This window comes from Microcaecilia unicolor, chromosome 4 (assembly GCF_901765095.1).
Source record: "Microcaecilia unicolor chromosome 4, aMicUni1.1, whole genome shotgun sequence".
NCBI lineage: Eukaryota > Metazoa > Chordata > Amphibia > Gymnophiona > Siphonopidae > Microcaecilia > Microcaecilia unicolor.
In genome coordinates this window covers 52,577,595-52,597,887 of record NC_044034.1, presented here as the reverse complement: position 1 = coordinate 52,597,887, position 20,293 = coordinate 52,577,595, and the positions used below count along the sequence as shown (strand labels likewise).

The 20,293-nt window shown below is 38.6% G+C and overlaps 1 protein-coding gene across 6 annotated transcripts in view; it reads right to left on the bottom strand.

Moving 5' to 3' along the window:
• Positions 1–15,381: 15,381 nt before the first annotated feature.
• Positions 15,382–20,293, bottom strand: part of YAP1 (Yes associated protein 1) — a 252,226-nt gene continuing 247,314 nt past the window's right edge. For all 6 annotated transcript variants that reach the window (XM_030200236.1, XM_030200238.1, XM_030200237.1 and 3 more), the window contains one exon: positions 15,382–18,361. In XM_030200236.1, the coding sequence (XP_030056096.1) occupies positions 18,123–18,361 (239 nt within the window). In that variant the 3' untranslated portion in view covers positions 15,382–18,122. The remainder of the gene's footprint in view (positions 18,362–20,293) is intronic.

Sequence of the window (20,293 nt, the reverse complement as noted above, 5' to 3'; positions counted from 1 at the left end):
ACTGCCCCAATTAAGAGCTTAGGGCAGTTTTAATGATTATATTTTAATGTTTTTGATTTTAAACATAGTACAATAACAATGCACAAGAATATAAAACATCATATACAGAATTTTTAATAATAAAACTTATTAAAAAGCCAGGTTTTTAGCAACTTCCTAAATTGCAAATACCCTATTCAAGGTGCAGTTCTAATGGCCGTGAGTTCCACAATCATTTTGCAATTCTGAGACCAGTTGCTTAAGAACTTTTTTTTCTAATGCTTCAAGAAGAAAAATTGATTTTGATGTTTATAAATTTGACGTGTGGATCAAGACTTTGTTTGAAGCAATAAATTGACCAGTAATAAAGGAAACAATAGGATGCCAGGATAAAAATCTCAGTAGTGGAATAGCTCTTTCAGATCTATTCTTATAAAGAATAATCTTTGCTGTCACGGTTTGAAGCAACTGGAACGTCATCAAAAACTTTTCTGGAAGACCCAAATAAAGGATATTATAATAGTCTAAACGAGATGAAATTATAGCTCTAAAACCCACCTGGAGGTCTTCCAGAGAAGAATATTTCCAAATCTGCACATGTTTAGCAGACTGCTAAAACCTGTCGTTTCTTTCTACATAATATCACCAAAATATGCCCTTTCCTTTCTGAGCATACTACCAGAACCCTTATCACCTCTCGCTTAGAATATTGCATCTTGCTTCTCACAGGTCTCCCACTTAGCCATCTCTCTCCTCTTCAATCTGTTCAAACTTCTGCTGAACAACTTGTATTCCGCAAGTGTCGCTACATATTAGCCCTCTCCTCGTCACTTCACTGGCTCCCTATCCGATTCCGCATACAGTCTTATTGACTTACAAAAGTGCATTACCTCTGCAGCTCCTCAGTACCTCTCCAGTCTCATCTCTCCCTACACGCCTCCCCGAGAACTCCGTTCACTGGGTAAATCTCTCTTATCTGCACCCTTCCCCTCCACCGCTAACTCCAGACTCTGTTCCTTTTATCTTGCTGCACCATATGCTTGGAAAGACTTCCTGAGTCAGTACGTCAAGCTCCATCCCTGGCCGTCTTAAAATCTAGGCTAAAAGCCCATCTTTTTGATGCTGCCTTTAACTCCTAACCCTTACTCACTTGTTCAGTACCCTTACTTTATCATCCCCATCTTAGTAATTCCTTTATCTCTTATTTGTCCTGTTTGTCCTAATTAGATTGTAAGCTCTGTCGAGCAGGGACAGTCTCTTCATGTTCAAGTGTACAGCGCTGCGTACGTCTAGTAGCGCTATAGAAATAAGTAGTAGTAACTTACAAAAACAGAATTTTACAACCTGATTTATCTGCGGCTTCAATGATAATGTTAAATCAATCAAGATTCCAAGGTTATGGATTAAGAACTGTAGTGGGCGCTCTTTACCCTCTATTGCTGGGCCTTTTTCTGGCTTAGGATCCCCTTTATCAGTCCATTCCATAGTTTTCTCAACATTTAAGTGAATGAGCTTTCATCCAAAGAGATATTCTATACAAACATAATTGTAAAAACTTGTTACGTTTCTTCCAGAGGCGTAGCTAGGTGGAGTGCAAGAGGAGTGGCTGCTCCCCCAAACAAATTTTGAATAAAATGTCACCTATGCAGATCAGCCCATCAGCTTCTTTAATAATCACCAACCCATCCAAAAAACAATCACAGAATCATGTCTTTCTGCCAGTTAATTCCGTGAGTAGTGCAAATGCCATATATGGATTTGGAGTTTAATCTGGTAAGCAGCCATAGAGGGTTTAGTGGACATGTCTTTGAATAATTATTATTTGTGTGCCTGTTTTTTTGGATGGTTTGGTGATTGTTAAAGAAAAAATTTAAAATGAGGTTTGTGGGGTGGGGGGGGAGGGGGGGTTGTTGTTTTTTGTAATCAGATCAAACATTTCCTCTTGAAGGAGCTGTAGTGAAACTCAGGACCGGGTTGAAGAAATGTGAGGATATGTTTTCTGAAAAGTACTGCTGATCATTTTTGGACCACTTGGGGATTTTGTGGGAGCTAACTGGCCATTCCGATTTTCTTTGTTCATTATCAGGGACTCTTTACCATAAACTGACCAACAAACACTAAGGGCCCTGTTTACTAAGCTGTGCTGTATGTGCTCTAGCATTTTAAGTGCATGCTAAAAATTAGCACACGCTAGAGACACCAATAGAAATATATGGGTGTCTCTAGCATTTAGCGTGGGCTAAAAATGCTACAGCACCTTAGTAAACAGGGCCCTAAGATAAGTATAGTTATATTCTATTTATTGGTTATATATATATATATATATATATATATATATATATATATATATGCTTTGCAAATGTCATAAATACATCCTATATAATTCTCACCACCAACATTCTAATGTGTCTGCCTGTGTCCGTGGCGCCTTCGGAGTTGCTGAGCTAGGCTCCGTAGCCAGGCTGACGTCACTCACAGCTGATTTCCAGGCAGGGGGAGGAGGAAACACGCAGAGCAAGTGGCAGGGAGCGGCACATCAAACAACGACCTTCCTCTCCCCTGCCCTCCCTCCAGCCACCCATGTCCTGCGACCCTCTTCTCCCCCTGCCCCCCTGCAGCCACCCATGTCTAGCGACACGACACTAATCTCCCCCACCCCCCCCCTCCAGCCACCCATGTCCAACGACCCTGCTCTCTCACCTGCCCCTCCTTCATCCACCCAGATTGTGTAACCAATTCCTCGGGGCAGGCAGGAAAGATTCCCAGTCCTGCCTGCCCGTTGCTGGCGCTGACGTTCCCTTGCTGCCAGATCGCTGTTCAAAATGGCCACTAATACTTACAAGGGCGGACTCAAAGACTTCAGCAGAAGTCTCGCGAGTCCGCCATTGGAAGTCTCGGCGGCCATTTTGAACAGTGATCCGGCAGTGGGGGAGCGTCAGCGCACCAGCAGCAGGCAGGCAGGACCGGGGATCTTTCCTGCCTGCCCCAAAGAATTGGTTACACAACCTGGGTGGATGAAGGAGGGGCAGGTGAGAGAGCAGGGTCGTTGGACATGGGTGGCTGGAAGGGGGGCCTCAGACCATAAAGGGAGGGGGCACACACTCACTCTCTGTCTCTCACATACACTCTCTCTCTATCACACTCTCCATCTCTCACACATACTCTCTATCAAACATACACTCTGAGGAAAACCTTGCTAGCGCTAGTTTCATTTCTGACAGAAACGGGCCTTTTTTACTAGTATTACATATTTCTTGTTTTGTAATTTGGAAAGCAATAAAAATTTTCAACAAAGATTTTTTAAATGTTTATTTAGTATTGATTTATTTTATATATTTGTATCCCACATTTTCCCACCTATTTGCAGGCTCCATGTGTCTTACATAGTACCGTAGAGGTGATCGCCAATACCGGTTATAACAAATACAAAGCGAGGTTGTGGTAAAGTAAAGTTCATGTGTGACAGACACATTGAGGAATCGTAAGAAGAAGAGTTAAGTTATGTCCAGTATGAGCTTTGGTTTTGTTGTGTTGCTGGGTTAAGGCATTCAAGTTGGATTATTAGGGTACGCCTTTTTGAACAAGTTAGTTTCAGTAATTTCCAGAATTTCAGGTAGTTATATGTTGTTTTCACGGCTTTTGGTAATTTGTTCCATAGTTGTGTGCTTATGTAGGAGAATCTGGATGCATAGGTTGTACTATTGACTCTTTTGACTACTCTAAATAGCTGTCTTCTACTACTAATTTCTATAGCACTACTAGACTTACACAGTGCTGTACACTGCATAGTACTTATATGCAGGTACTTTCTCTGTCCCATGAAGAATGACTCAGTTCTCCTGTAGCCAAGTACCAATATTTGGGATTTCATGGGCTTTTGGTATGCAGGCCAACCAATATGAAACGTGCCAATGTCTAATAGCATGGGAAATTTATATTTCTCATATCAGGCTAAAGTCCAAATTGATTGGCTATTATTATCCCTTCTGATTGGCCATATACACTGTGCTAATTGGCTGATTTTGATTCTTATATTTGACATAATCCCATATTTGCCATTAACATCACGTAGTTACCTACAAGTCTACCCAGACAGAGCAAGATAGTGACTTAAATGAATGCAGACCAAACTTGTATGATGTAGGATGTTTGCAATAAAATGATTTTATAATAATTAGCATATATTTCTTGAAGCTATAGATATAAATGGTAAATTACATCAAAAAGCAGTAATTTATGTAGGTGATGCAGGACTTATACACACCACTGTAGGTTCAAATGACATTACTTCAGGACATTTATATCCCACACTTGCCTCAAGAGTTCAGTGTGGCTTACAAAAACTGAGAGACTGAGCATTACTCAGGAATTACATTACTGAAACAATAACATAGCTAATTGTTTAATCATTTGAAGTTTCTTCAGAACAACCTTCTTACATCCCAAATAAATGTTACAATAATCAACGTTGGCCAATACCATCATCTGAACAATTAAACGGAATGTATCAGGAGTACAGATTGATCTAATACGTCTGAGTTCCAGTAATAACCTAAAAACTTTCACCAAAATTTGTCTGTGGTTCAAATTTAAGACACGTCAAAAATCACCCCAAGAATCTTTAAGACGGACCCTAATGAGCTACTAAGCAGTAAGATTTTAGTTTTTTTTCCTTGCTCACCTTCAACGTACAAGTTGAGGCCCATAATTCCAGGGAGTTTTTCTTCACCTCCAACTATACCCTGAATATCATCTCAAAAATGGATGTATATTGTGATATTATCCATATACACCAATGTATGAAAACCTATAATAGGTTTTTCCCCAGAGATAACATCATGTGTTAAATAATATAAGTGAGATAAGTCAGCCTCGAGGAACTCCACATTTTGGTGTCCAGGCTGAAGACAATGCCACTGCCATTTTCACCCAGTAAGATCTATTCATCCAAAAATCTATGAACCAATCCAGAACAATTCAACATGCCCAGCAATGTATCGCGATCCACCAGATCAAATGTACTGGACATGTCAAAGTGCATAAAAAAAACCAAACTTGTTTACCAACACTAATTCCTTGCTTAACTACCGACAGAAGTGTGGCCAATACTGTTTCTGTATCACATCCACTTCTAAAGACTGACTGGAACTCATACAAGATGTTATGATGCTCCAGATTCACAACTGGACAACATTATCTCTCACACTTATTACGTGTAGTCTGGACTCTGCTCTGCTATCAAGAAGGTAAGTCTGAGTAGTGCAGACCCCCTTAAGGAAAACACACTACCCACCCTCACACACTAAAACCTACCCAACTGGGGAATACAAATATCTTACTTACCAATTACTATACCAAAATTGCATATTTTCAAAGCACTTAGCCTTCCAAAGTTCCATAGAAACCTATGGAACTTTGGAAGGCTAAGTGCTTTGAAAATATGCCTCTTTAGTAACTTAAAAATAAAGAGTCTGTAATACAGAGCTAGGATAAGCAATTACTTATTTCTTATGATAGGAGCAACAAAAGAAACAGATTAGAAATCCAAAGGCTGCCAAACAAATGCAAAGAAAAAGGTTAGATGGGGGAGACTGCAACTACCTGGTTCACCAGTTAGAGAAATCTAATCCCCTTTTTTGCTGAAATTATACTTATATTTATACAGGCTAAGGACTGGCTGAAAAATGTGTTTACATGACCTGTTCAGGTGTTCCTCCGTTATTCTGGAGTTCCCCTAACTGCTGTTTCCAACCACCTTTTCTATCAGACCTATATCACTCACCTTCATATTTTCCACTGGATGCTATTTCCTGTTATACACTTTTACCCTTTGCACTGATCCATCGCCTCAGCATCTCAACTGTCAAATATCATGTCTAGTATTTCAAGTGGTCAACTGTCACCAGGTGCAAAAGTCCCTTTTTGTTCTGACTTCTGTCAGTGAGCTGGGTTTCTCCAGCAGCTTCACCCTTCTGTAGCTTACTACCCCTTAACTGGTTCTTCATTGTCCAGTGTCAAAGAGGTCACACCATACACAAGTTCCTTATATTTACAGTTAGTCTTAATAGTCAGTAAAACAGTAATTTTTACTATCTTATCTGCTCCTACTCGGTAGCTCTAGTCAACTATGCCATTTTCTAACAAACAATTTATGGTTTCACACAAAAACCCAAGTATGTACTTATCTCCATAAAAAGGAACCTTTTTTTCTGCAACTGTTACCCAGGTTAATGTCTTTGTACTTGTGCAGCATGAATGAACACCTCTCAAAAAATTACCTGTGAATGATTGCTCAAGTTACGCTGGCAAGTATTTCTACACTGCTTTGTGGGATATTGGCCGAGATAAATAACACAATTATACATTATCCAATTAAAGATGAGTAAACTGAAGCACAGGAAAACACCAAAATTTGCCTAAGGTAACATAAGTTATATTATTAGTAGATTGAAATTGGAATCTGCACCACAGGAACTGTTATTACTCTTAGTTCAGACCTGGATAAAGGTGAGCTAGTCTATATTATCTGGATTTTCAAAAGGCATTAAACAAAGTACCTCATAAAAGACTCCAGAAGAAATTGGAGAGTCATGGGATAGGAGGTAGTGTTTTATTGTGGATTAAAAACTGGTTAAAAGATAGAAAACAGAGAGTAAGGTTAAATGGTCAGTATTCTCAATGGAGAAGGGTAGTTAGTGGGGTTCCCCAGGGGAACCTGCTGTTGACTGGGGGGAGATTGAGGGGAGGTGACTCACTCAGTCCAGGACGGAAAAGAAAGCAGAGAAGAACCGAGGGAAGAGGAAGAATATTTGGAATTCACATATCCTAGTCCTAAAAAAGTTATTTATAAATCAACTTCTCGCTGCAACACTTCAATTTCAGGCATCTAAATACTGGAATTTGTAACCCCTTAAAGATTAGGGAGCTGGCTCATTATAATTTATTTTGGCAAACCGCTTAAAACATTTTCATTCAAAAGATATGTTTTATCCAGCATCTGAAGTCTGAATTAATGATAGAAATATTTGGACAATCCTAGGAATGCCTAGCTCTTGATCTGTAAACCACATTGAAACTCCATTGGGCTCCTATTCTATTCAAATTCACTCACTATTCCTTACTCTCCTGTCCGCTTGACGCATTCCCTTAATGATCACCGCCTCATCATGCCAGGGCCTAAGTTTGCCCAATTAGAATCTACTAGAAATCGTGCCTTCTTTTTCGCTCTCTCTTCTTTCTGGAACTCACTCCCACTTCATATCCATGCAGAAATCTTCCTTTAAACCTTTTAAACCACCACTAAAGGCTTGGCTTTTTACACAGGCTATAATCTGTATAGAATGTTCCCTTTGAGAATTGGATTCTGTGACTACATACAATTGTTTTAGATTCTTGTTGATGTTGTTTTGTTTGCCTCTTAACTTCCTCCTTTTCTGTGCTTTTGTAGTAATCTTGTTTTTTTTCACTAGTATGTTTTATCTTTCCCATCCATACTGTAGTTCTTTTCCCTTTGACCAACTTTGTTTTAATTATTAATTATTGCAAATCGCAAATCGCTAAGTTAGCATTAGAAGTATAGCAAATTGTAATAAACTATAGCTATATTGGGGATATTTGCGGCATATAAGAATTGAAAAAAATGTAAATTTAAAATCTGGAGGGAGAAAAGAAGAGCAAACATTATGATGCAGGTGGTATTCACTGAAGGTCATAGAGGGCTGCAAACAGGTCAGGTTTTCAGACTATACCTACTACTACTTCTACTTAACATTTCTAGAGCACTACTAGGGTTACGCAGCGCTGTACAGTTTAACAAAGAAGGATAGTCCCTGCTCAAAGGAGCTTACAATCTAAATATCCTAAACATTAGCTGAGGTCTACGACTCTATAGTTGCTAATTTTTCCATTATGGATTCCTGGGCTAATGCGTTTCAATTCAAACTCAATAAAGAAAAAACGCAGAGTCTAATCCTCTAGTCTCAACATAATAAGGTTCTCCTGCCATCTCTCGTCATTAAGGATTATACCCTTCCAATCTCTAAAAGTCTGAAAATCCTCAGAGTCTTATTGGATAATCATTTGATATTGGATAATCAAGCTAAGCTCTTCACAAGAGGAATGTTCCACTCAATGTGGAGGCTGAGGCGTATCAGGCAATTCCTCAAAAAAGAGCTCTTTTGTACCCTCATTCATTGGATGGTCCTATCGCATATAGACTATTGCAGTGGAATTTATGCAGGTTGCCGTGATTACATTCTAAAAAAAACTCCAGATCAGCTCAAAACACTGCTGCAAGGCTAATCTTGGGCAAATCGAGCTTTGACCATGCTCGCCCTCTACGTTACATTCTACACTGGCTTCCCATTAAAGACCGTATTACCTTTAATATCTGTTCATTGACTCACAGGATAATATATGGGGAAGCCCCTGCCTATATGTTAGATTTGATAGATCTACCATCCAGAAATGCTTCAATGTCTGCTCGATCCTACCTTAATTTACCAGCCTCCTCTTCCTCCAGTTAGTATATGAATGGGGGGGGGGGGGGGGGGGAGGGAAGAAGTAAGCACTACTCTCATAAGCATAGATGTCCTTCTCCTCATTCCAGTTAAACACAATAGGGATCTCACACTCATCCTAGACAGCAAAGAGCCCAGAAGCCACAACCTGCTCCCCAAGCAGAATCTGGGATGAGATTTACATTATCCATAATTTACATTATCCAAGTTGCAAGAATGTTAAATATAAATTACTCTTCACATCAACCTTCTCCTATGTCAGCCCGAAATCTTGGAATGTTCTGCCTAGACATCTGAAAGAAATTGATGACCACCAACTCTTCAAGAAACCCTTAAAGACATTTTTATTTGAGACAGCTTATCCCACAGACAATACTAAGCCCTAACTTTCCTCATATTGTCTGTACCCGCCCAATCACTGACTACATCACCCCACAGGTAGGAAAAAGTGGTTTTTTTCTTTAATTAATTTGGATCCAGTATTCCTGTGAAGTTTTTAGCAAGTAAAGAACCGAGTAAAGCTTTTTTATGCCGGTGAAGAAAGTTGACCCAGTTTTTTTCTCCTTATTTTTGGGTGGAGGTTGGACACAGAGGCTTTTTCCCTCTCTCATTAATTAGATCTTGCACTTCATAGGAATCTAGTATCACACTAAGTACTTTGTAGTTTATAACAAGAGAGATTTTTCTATCCAGTTCCATATTATGACAGCTTCCCACACAGGAAGTAGAATTCTATTCTTCCCTGTTTGTACAACATAATGCATTGCAAAAAGATTTATTTGGTTGGCCGATTAATCTGTGAAACCTTTACAATGTGCACTACATTGCTCTTAACTCTGGGAAATTTATATGATGAATTTTCTTCTGAGACCATAAGTCCCGAGTGAAAAATCCATTTTCACAGGTTCACATCCCAATTTGGACACATATTTACACTGGAAAAATCTGGACAGGGATTCCTTTTGCAAAATTGAATTGCTCCATCCATCAGCACAGAGTCCCATACAAGCTTGGTGAAAGAGACCATGTCTTGGAACTTTTGAGTAGCCTAAATCTACCAAGCTCCACTGGATTTGTCTCCCTCTGAAATATGCCAAAGGAGTTATATACACTGTTGAAGCAATGTACCTCAATATTCTCAACATAAGTAAATAGACATCAGTATGAGTTATTTGGATTTCTCTCACATCAGACACAAGTGTGGTGATTTTTTTGTGGGAGAAAGGCTTTCCCTTGAATCATGTCTAGCAGAGATCCTATGAACGGGCTTATAGGGACTTTGGGTTATTTATAACAAATCCCAGTTGATTCCAGCACACGGACAGTTGTATCTATGAATCTTTGGACTGTTTCTGGAAATGTGCTCTTGACCAGTCAATTGTTCACATATGGAAACATATGCATCCTTATGGCTAGAAACTGGTTAACAGTTATGGAGCTGAAGTGAAGCCAAAGGGCAGAATGCAGTAGTGGTGTTTTCCTATTACAAATCTGAGATACATCTGGCAACTTAAAGGATGCATATACTCACAAAGACATTTATCTAAAGCCCAGAACATAACCAGTCTCCTTTTCGGAGGTAGGAATGAGGATGCCCAGGGAAACCATCTTGAACTTCTCTTGAAACTAACTTATCCAAAGACCTTAGGTCTGGGATGGAACAGAATTCTTCCATCTTCTTTGTGAACAGGAAATATTTGGAATAAAACTCCTGTCTGCTTTCTTCTTAAATGGCAACACAGTCAAATCTGTTTCACTAGGAGAAAACAGAATTCACTAGTTAAGTATTTCCTGGTGAGGATAGTTTGACCAATACATCTCTCAGACAAACTGGAGATTGTTCAAATCTTTATCCTAGATAGATGGTTTTTAGAACCCAAGGGTTGGAAGTTACAAGGGGCCAATAGTTTGCAAAAAACCTCAGCCTCTCTCCTACAAGTAGGTTGTCCAACAAGGATCTGGGATACTAGTTATATTCTCCTGGAACCAGTCAAAATCTCATCCCAGATTCTGCTTGGGGAGCAGGCTGTGGCTTCTGGGCTCTTTGCTGTCTAGGATGAGTGTGAGATCCCTATTGTGTTTAACTGGAATGAGAAGGATATCTATGCTTATGAGAGTAGTGCTTACTTCTTCCCTCCCCCCCCCCCCCCCATTCATATACTAACTGGAGGAAGAGAGGCTGGTTTGGAAGCAGGCCAGGAGACAGATTTAAAGGCATCACAGCATTCTCTAATAAGAGATATTGCATTCTTAACCTTATCTTCAAAGAGATTTTCTCCCTGGAAAGACATCTGTAAGCTTTTCTTGAACATATTAGAGGTTACATGCTCAGAGTCTTGAGAGTCTCTGGGCTCCAATGCTCAGTGCAGAAATTCTCAATGTCACTTTAAGATCATAGGTTGTTCAAACCATATATTTTCTAAACTCCTTGCCTTTGCCCACTAGTGACCAGAGTTGCACAATTTTATGAGAGGGCCTGCAAATTCCTCCATCTTGAGCAGGGTTCATATGAAGAGCTAAGTAAGAAGCTATGCAGGATAGTATTCTGAAGAATTTTGCTTTCATGTCCTATATTCAAGCCTCTTTCCCCAGGGACAACAAGGAATGAAACTGAGTTTTTGGCCCTTTGAATCTGCTGTCACCAAAGAATGGTGAGGAAATCTGCAACTTCTCAAATTTAGGAGCCTCCTGGACTCCATACATAGAATCAACATTCTTGCTAATAGGATGTACTGATAAGATGGCATCTCCTACATTCTTGTATGAAAGTCCTTAAAGATTCTATGAAGAGGCATGTTTGCAGCTTCCAGGGAAGGGTAAAGGAACTGGAGTATACTCATTTCTACCTGCCCTAGGTTTCTCTTCCATCTTTAACCTAAATGGCATGGCTTCCACCATTTCCCAAGCAAAATCAATAAAGAAGAGTTCCTTAAGTGGCAACTTCCTCCCTTCATGGGAGGATTAAAATCTGATGGCAAGCCAGTTGAGCCCTCTTCAATTGAATTACCTCAAGGTCAGAATCCAACCCACAGAAGAACTTCAAGTGTGAGGGCTGGGTCTGAGCTTGGCTAAACTTCTGAAGTTCAGAGGAAATCAGCTTCAAATGAAGTGTCTAGTTACCTATGCCCTCTTGTACCTTGGTGAATCTTCCTTCCTTTATAAATTAGAGACCGACACCAAGTGTAACAAATAGTCTGAAGCCCTGTGAAGTCTTCTTGATATAATCTCCTAGGCAGTGCATGAGTCTCAAGAATTAGCTGGAACACTCTGTGCATCATTAACAGTGTCAAAGCTGAGGTGTTCTGTTAAGCAAGTTGTTGTTCTAGGTGCTTATCAAGTTTCTTACTGTTTTCAAAGGCTGCTGATGCCAAAACACAGAAGGCATCCTCTGAGGAGGCCTGATAAGACATATGTGCAAAAAATAAAGAAAACCTGAAACTGGTTGAAAATCTTAAAGCAACTACCAGGAAGAAAAGCTGAAATATGTCCACATGACAGTGTCAATTAAATTAAAATTTTCTCTTACAGAGCACAGTCAGTATCTGTCAATGGCTCCATGGAAAGACTGAAGTAGATCCCATGTGACAGCAATGAGCAGGAAATCTCACACACACACACACACACTGTAGGGCTCTTCGAAGGCTCTCAGATTAGGAAAGCTTCTCTGTGCAGGTTCTATTAGATGATATCACTCTGCTCTGAAGATTTGCTATCCTGCTTATCCTTGGCGAAAATACATATACGAACATGAATTTAGAATTATAATAAGGACCTAAAATATTTCTGGAAAGGAAACCTTATGTCTGGAAGTGTATCTGCAATTAGTGTTAAAACATTTTATACTTTATGAACTAGCATCATATAAACATATTTAAATTTATGTAATCTCTGTTTAGAAATAAAGGTCTTTATTGATTACCACCACATATAAAGTCAAAATGAGGTATCCAGTAAGCATAAATGTAGAAAAGTCCTAATTATTTAAAACATCTAAAAATCATAGTGGATAATACATATTTTTACCAATTTTCAGTGCGTTTTGACATGTAGTAGTTTTTAAAAACTATGCAGTAAAATAGAGAAGACCCATTAAATGTAATTATAATGTATGAGAGTTCATAATCATAGAACCACTCCTCCCCCCCCACCCACACCTCCCCCCCAAAAACAGGAATACTATGGTGCTCATTTTCAAAACACAAACTTACAAAGTTACCAGAGGCATATTTTCAAAGCACATAGACTTACAAAGTTCCATAGTAACCTATGGAACTTTTTAAGTCTAAGTGCTTTGAAAATGAGCCCCATAGTAACCTATGTAACTTTGTAAGTCTATGTGCTTTGAAAATGAGCCTCTATATTAAACTCCTGAAATAATTTCTCAGATTTTTGGTCTGTTTTTGCAATATAAACAATTTTGCATACTATAGAATGTTAAAAACTTACAAGGTGTGTTTTTAAGCACAAAGCATATATTTATACCACATAACCAAAAAAAACAGAAATAAGGATGTAACAGAATTTACCTATAGGTCTAACATACTGGCATGCTCGTAAAGCTAAAAAACATAAGTAAACATTGCTACTACATTTATTCAACAAGTGTGCATCTAAAAGTTTTCTAGAATGAAACATTTAAAATATGCTGTATTCTTTCAAACAACAGAATCGAGTCACGTTAATGACACCTGAAGACTGTATAAAATGATGCTTAACAAAAATACAAATCATTGTCATGTTAAATTCATCTGATGTGCAAAAGCTTTGAACTGTTTAATCATTTTCATTTTTCTTGCATTGTTTAAGTTCCAACACTGATTGGTATCATTTTTGATTCAGGTGATATTTTTATCTTTCTGACACAATAATATATTTCTAAGTTTTCATTATGTTAAAACAGTGATTTACGGCTAGTCATCATGATTTTCTATTATATTGTATAAAAGGATTTTCATTAAGCAACTAGTAAAAGAACCTTGAACTGTATTTAGTTTTATGTACATCCTCTTAAGCAATATTTAAAAAAGGACCACTTAGGATAGTATAATCAAATGCATCATAAGAAAAGTTTTTTTTTTCTCTTCAGCCTATCGTTTGTTCAAAATGGTAGTTCCACTTAGCTTTCCGAGGAAGCTAAAGAAAACTAGCCTAATCAATTTGCAGGTGGCCACTAGGACAGCCCAATGAAGCAAATGTTTCTGCTAAATGGAGTAAAATAATGAAAGCCATAAAGTTGGCTTACTTTTGGAGCAATTCAAGGATTCCCAGTCTAAGTCAGTACCTACAGTGGGGGAAATAAGTATTTGATCCCTTGCTGATTTTGTAAGTTTGCCCACTGACAAAGACATGAGCAGCCCATAATTGAAGGGTAGGTTATTGGTAACAGTGAGAGATAGCACATCACAAATTAAATCCGGAAAATCACATTGTGGAAAGTATATGAATTTATTTGCATTCTGCAGAGGGAAATAAGTATTTGATCCCCCACCAACCAGTAAGAGATCTGGCCCCTACAGACCAGGTAGATGCTCCAAATCAACTCGTTACCTGCATGACAGACAGCTGTCGGCAATGGTCACCTGTATGAAAGACACCTGTCCACAGACTCAGTGAATCAGTCAGACTCTAACCTCTACAAAATGGCCAAGAGCAAGGAGCTGTCTAAGGATGTCAGGGACAAGATCATACACCTGCACAAGGCTGGAATGGGCTACAAAACCATCAGTAAGACGCTGGGCGAGAAGGAGACAACTGTTGGTGCCATAGTAAGAAAATGGAAGAAGTACAAAATGACTGTCAATCGACAAAGATCTGGGGCTCCACGCAAAATCTCACCTCGTGGGGTATCCTTGATCATGAGGAAGGTTAGAAATCAGCCTACAACTACAAGGGGGGAACTTGTCAATGATCTCAAGGCAGCTGGGACCACTGTCACCACGAAAACCATTGGTAACACATTACGACATAACGGATTGCAATCCCGCAGTGCCCGCAAGGTCCCCCTGCTCCGGAAGGCACATGTGACGGCCCGTCTGAAGTTTGCCAGTGAACACCTGGATGATGCCGAGAGTGATTGGGAGAAGGTGCTGTGGTCAGATGAGACAAAAATTGAGCTCTTTGGCATGAACTCAACTCGCCGTGTTTGGAGGAAGAGAAATGCTGCCTATGACCCAAAGAACACCGTCCCCACTGTCAAGCATGGAGGTGGAAATGTTATGTTTTGGGGGTGTTTCTCTGCTAAGGGCACAGGACTACTTCACCGTATCAATGGGAGAATGGATGGGGCCATGTACCGTACAATTCTGAGTGACAACCTCCTTCCCTCCGCCAGGGCCTTAAAAATGGGTCGTGGCTGGGTCTTCCAGCACGACAATGACCCAAAACATACAGCCAAGGCAACAAAGGAGTGGCTCAGGAAGAAGCACATTAGGGTCATGGAGTGGCCTAGCCAGTCACCAGACCTTAATCCCATTGAAAACTTATGGAGGGAGCTGAAGCTGCGAGTTGCCAAGCGACAGCCCAGAACTCTTAATGATTTAGAGATGATCTGCAAAGAGGAGTGGACCAAAATTCCTCCTGACATGTGTGCAAACCTCATCATCAACTACAGAAGACGTCTGACCGCTGTGCTTGCCAACAAGGGTTTTGCCACCAAGTATTAGGTCTTGTTTGCCAGAGGGATTAAATACTTATTTCCCTCTGCAGAATGCAAATAAATTCATATACTTTCCACAATGTGATTTTCCGGATTTAATTTGTGATGTGCTATCTCTCACTGTTACCAATAACCTACCCTTCAATTATGGGCTGCTCATGTCTTTGTCAGTGGGCAAACTTACAAAATCAGCAAGGGATCAAATACTTATTTCCCCCACTGTACATCAAATACTATGCAATAAAAGTATAAGCAATATAGTGTTTTGAATATAAAAAAATGTACTTCATAGCTTATACTGAAACCTTTGATCATACGCATTTTGTTCATTTAAAAAATACTCTTTGGAAACTGATAACTCTTGCAGACAACCCATTACATTGCTTCCTGTTAAAGTAAAGGTACATTCACATACCTTTTATCTCACTGCTAGTTACTATCGTTACTATACAGTTCATGACATTATCGCTTTACCATCTAGCACATACCTTTAAACACCTCTACACACTACCCAAGGCTTATTTTTCAGCAAACACACCTGGATATTTACCATTTTGTTTAGTTTTGCTTTAACATTATACATACAGGATATGTTTACGTACTTACCCTAAAATAAAAACTGATAAAAGATTAACATGATACTTTTTAAATAAAGTAAAATATTTCATGCAGGTTTGCGTCTACCAATGTTCATTTATATTCTACCATAGTCGTCTTCAAAACAAATACTAGACCAGAACATTTCATATAGTTTGTATTTGACACACTTTTGTTCACTTGATGTCCACTAGGAAAGCATATAGAGGCTATTCATATTAAGATGCCCAGGTTTTAATTGCTTATATATAATCGATAAATATTCCTTACAGTTTTCTGGTGTCTGAATACACTAAAAAGCCTGGGAGTTTATTTCCATAGCACTATACTCAAGAAGTAGCGTAATTAAGCAACAGCCATAAGCAATACAGCAGCATTTTTTTTTGTTACATTTGTACCCCGCGCTTTCCCACTCATGGCAGGCTCAATGAAAATGTTTTTATCAAACTGGTATTCAAGCACAGAATTCTGAGAAAAATCCGAGTGTATAGAATCTCCATGCAGATTAACAGACCAAAGAAAAAATTTGAACACGTTGGTGCCTAGGAGTTTCTTTGTACTCAAGCTGTGCTCTCAACTTATGCTGTACTTTAATTACACCATCAACTTCTCAAGAAGACAGCCATGCCACTCCGTTCACATTACTGTGAGCCAGACTATAAGCTCCCATTCTTCAAGTATTCAGTGACACCAGAAAGAATGATATAAGGAACACGTGCCAATAAATAGAAGCAATTACAACTAGAGTATCACCGCCTGAAAGCAAAGTGTTGTATGTGAGCTTGATATGAAGCCATGAAAATACGTTTAATGTGATTATAAACCACCAATATAAAAATTTACAATTTGACATATCAACAGTAACACAGTACAGTATCAAAACAATTTGGTATTCAAGATGATCTTACAGCAGTCTAGTGAAATATATGCGACCCACTGAGCGAAAAGGTATCAAAAGTGGGGTTACAAATAAGAAATAAAGGCTATAAAAGTTTGAAGGAGTAAACTTAGGCAACTTTCATTTTTGAAAGTTTCGTGTACAATAGGGTCAGTAGAATGGGACTATGCAATTTTTCACAACTTTGATGTTTTTCATATTCTATAGCCTAAAAATGTCAAGTGCCTAGAAGGTACCTAAAGCGGGGTATGTGTTTTCTGGAGTTACTTTTTTTTTTTAATTGATAAATGTTTCTCATACCTGAGGATGAAATTTGGCAGGATTATGCAGTTGATATCTTGTGGTATAAATAAGTCACATACTACACTTTTGGTATCTTTTCGTTCAGCAGGTCACGTAACTCTGTCTTACATAATGCAAAAATTGCACATACGACACTTTTGCTCTCAGGTGGCGATATGAACACCCTCTATCTGAACTGGCTTAAGTATTCACAACCCACAGATTCTTATTCGATATCAGTATGTATTAATTGCACACTATAGTAATATGTAAGAAAAATAAGCCAACGGTCACTTATTACAACGGAAAGAATAATAAAAAAGAATTACAAATTTTAAGTTGACAAAGAAAAAAAAAAGCCTTACTTATCACACTAATAAAAATGATACATAAAGCTGACATTTCAGACTTAAATAAGACTAACTGAAATTAGTAAGTTTAGATTTCATCAAAAAAAGGAAGACCTAACTCCCAAAGCTACAACTATAGCTAATATCCACTATTATAAACTCTATCTTCAACATACAATTATGCTAAAATGTATGTGAAAATTCACGTTCACATGTATTTCTATTTAACTGGACCCGAGACACACACAAATTTGATTTAACACAGTTTCCAATAGCTGAAATAGACTATACTGTAAAACTAACAAGAATCTTTAGCCTTGAATAGATCTGTAGTTCCCAAATCAGCACTGAGCTGTTTTGATCAGTTACATCATTTTTGGCTTGTTAGACCAGAAAGTCAAGTCTTGCCACTTACCTCCCTGGCAGGAAAGGAGAAATCTACTTGAACTACGAGCTGCAACATACAGAAGTTAACTCACAAATCTGAGCATTCGGCTACCATAGTTTGCAAGCATGTAATAAAGAACTAATGGAATGATAGCATTCATCATTCATATGAGTCTAATTTCTTAACGACCAACACTTGTAATGGCAATTAAAAACAGAAAAAGATCACAGCAAAGATGCCGATTCTCCAAACTCCCAACTGTAAAAAGAGGTCAGCAACATAAAGCAGCAATGGACAAGTAGAAGGAAAATTACTTGATAAACAAAACCTTTCTGCATGCCTGAGCACTGATCTTTTTTTCAGTACAAGCCAAAAGACTGTCAGGGCGGCTTGTTAACTTCAGGTACAGATGTCTTTTTTTAGTTCCTTTATAAGGCAATCTTCCTCGGGATCTTTATAACCATGTAAGAAAGCTCTCTTTATCTAGCTTTGTAGCTGCTAGCACAGATTCCATGTCATTAAGGATGTCAGTACTCAAAGCCTCTTGCAGGCTTGGCATCAGTTCTTCTCCTTCTACATTCATTGCTTCTCCTTCTAGCGTCCCAAGGTCCACATTTGTCCCTGGAATGGCTTCCAAGTAATCAGGGAAACGATTCTGTTGAGAAGGCATACTACTTTGGCTGATGGCATCACCTAATCGCAACACAAGAAAATAAAAATGTACAAGAATCACAACAAATCATAGTTGCAGTATGAAAAAGTAACTGGAAAATACACAAAGTCAATTTTATTTAGAAAGCTTATTTTTTTTTTTTTATATAACACATATGGGGGCTAGATTCTATATATCTAAAATCGGCACAAAAATATACACCTAGGCATATTCTATAAAGTACACCTAAATTTAGGCATGCAAGTAAATTTATTCGCTGACAGATATGCCAAGTAAAACTTGGTGTAAATGCTGACGCCTAAAATAGGCGCAGAATGGATATATTTTATAACACGGATAGATTTTTAGAAACGCCTAAGGCCATGTCCCCTTTTCAGCTATGCGCCTTAGACTTTACGTGCATTACTTTACAGAATTCGCTTAAGACAGTTCTGCGCACAAATTCTAATTAATGCTACTTTGTATCAATAATTGCTTGTTAATTGGCAATTATCAGCACTGGCTTAACTAATTAAGCTGCGCGTGCAAATCAAGAATATGACTGGATTTGTGTACACAACTTAAGTCGCGCTATATAGAATCCAGGCGATAATGTGAATGCTGAACTTTAATTGTTAAGTGAAGTTAATAGATGGGTTGCAAATGTACGTCTTACAACTTATACTCAAATCCACATATGGATCCATTTGCAAACTTTCTAATAACTGTAATTGCACTGGAGAAAACTAAGTTCTTTGTACATTTCATAGGGTCAACTATACAAAGATGCTTTACACAAGTTTTTAAGACTAAATAAGCCCTTTCATCTGATCTTTTAATCTGAAAGGAAAGCTTCCCCAGTATGTGCAAATAAAATGCCTAGAAAATTAATAAAATGTAATATATCTCGCCAAAGAATAAATTATCTCCTCCTCAGATGATAAACTCTAATGCCTTTCTTGCCCTGCCTTGCAACTAAAAGGAGGACTTAATTTAGTCTACCTACTTCACCTCTACACTATATAACAACACTGCTTATACTACCTGATACCAGGCTATGCTCCTCACAGTTCCATTCCCTGATAGCTAAACACATGGGAAACCTCATCTCAGATAGTCAGAGTGACCCTGTCTGCAAGCAGGTTGCAGTCCACTGCATTCACATCAAGTCTGAACATCGCTATAAGGAAATCTCCTTTAAGATGCTAGGCCTGAAACCAGTTGCTTTTCTCACCAAAGCCTGGACAGGAAAAGTCAAAATAATTGCCATGGTAGAAGAAAGGCTAGGAGATCTTACTAAAAATGTGACACACTCAAGTACTATTAATCCAAACAAAACTGTAACATAAAGGCCAAACCATCCCCTTCCAAAACAAACAAAAAAATCCCCTACCCTCCTCCAAATGAAAACAAAAATGTACCTAAAGAAAAAAAATCAGTGTTGATGCTATGTAGCCACATCTGTCAAACACTATGCAATTATTCCTTTTACCGAACATGTACATAAGTACATAAGTAGTGCCATACTGGGAAAGACCAAAGGTCCATCTAGCCCAGCATCCTGTCACCGACAGTGGCCAATCCAGGTCAAGGGCACCTGGCACGCTCCCCAAACGTAAAAACATTCCAGACAAGTTATACCTAAAAATGCGGAATTTTGGTTTTTATAAGACAGGTCGAACAGAGTCAGAAAAACGTCCATTAACCCAACTATCCTGTCTCTGAAGCTACTTCTGTTATCAGTAGTACCCGACAGATCAAAAAAATATTAAATCTATTTTTTATAGCTCATTTCCATAGAATAGTGACGGCTTTCCCAAGTCTAAATGTCTAATAATTTATCATTGGCTTATCCTTCAGGAACATGTCTAAAACCCTTGAAGATGCACTGACCACATTCTCTGGCAAGAGATTTACAATTTAATTATGCACTTTGTGGGGAAAAAAATAATTTCTATTGTTTTTAGTCTGTT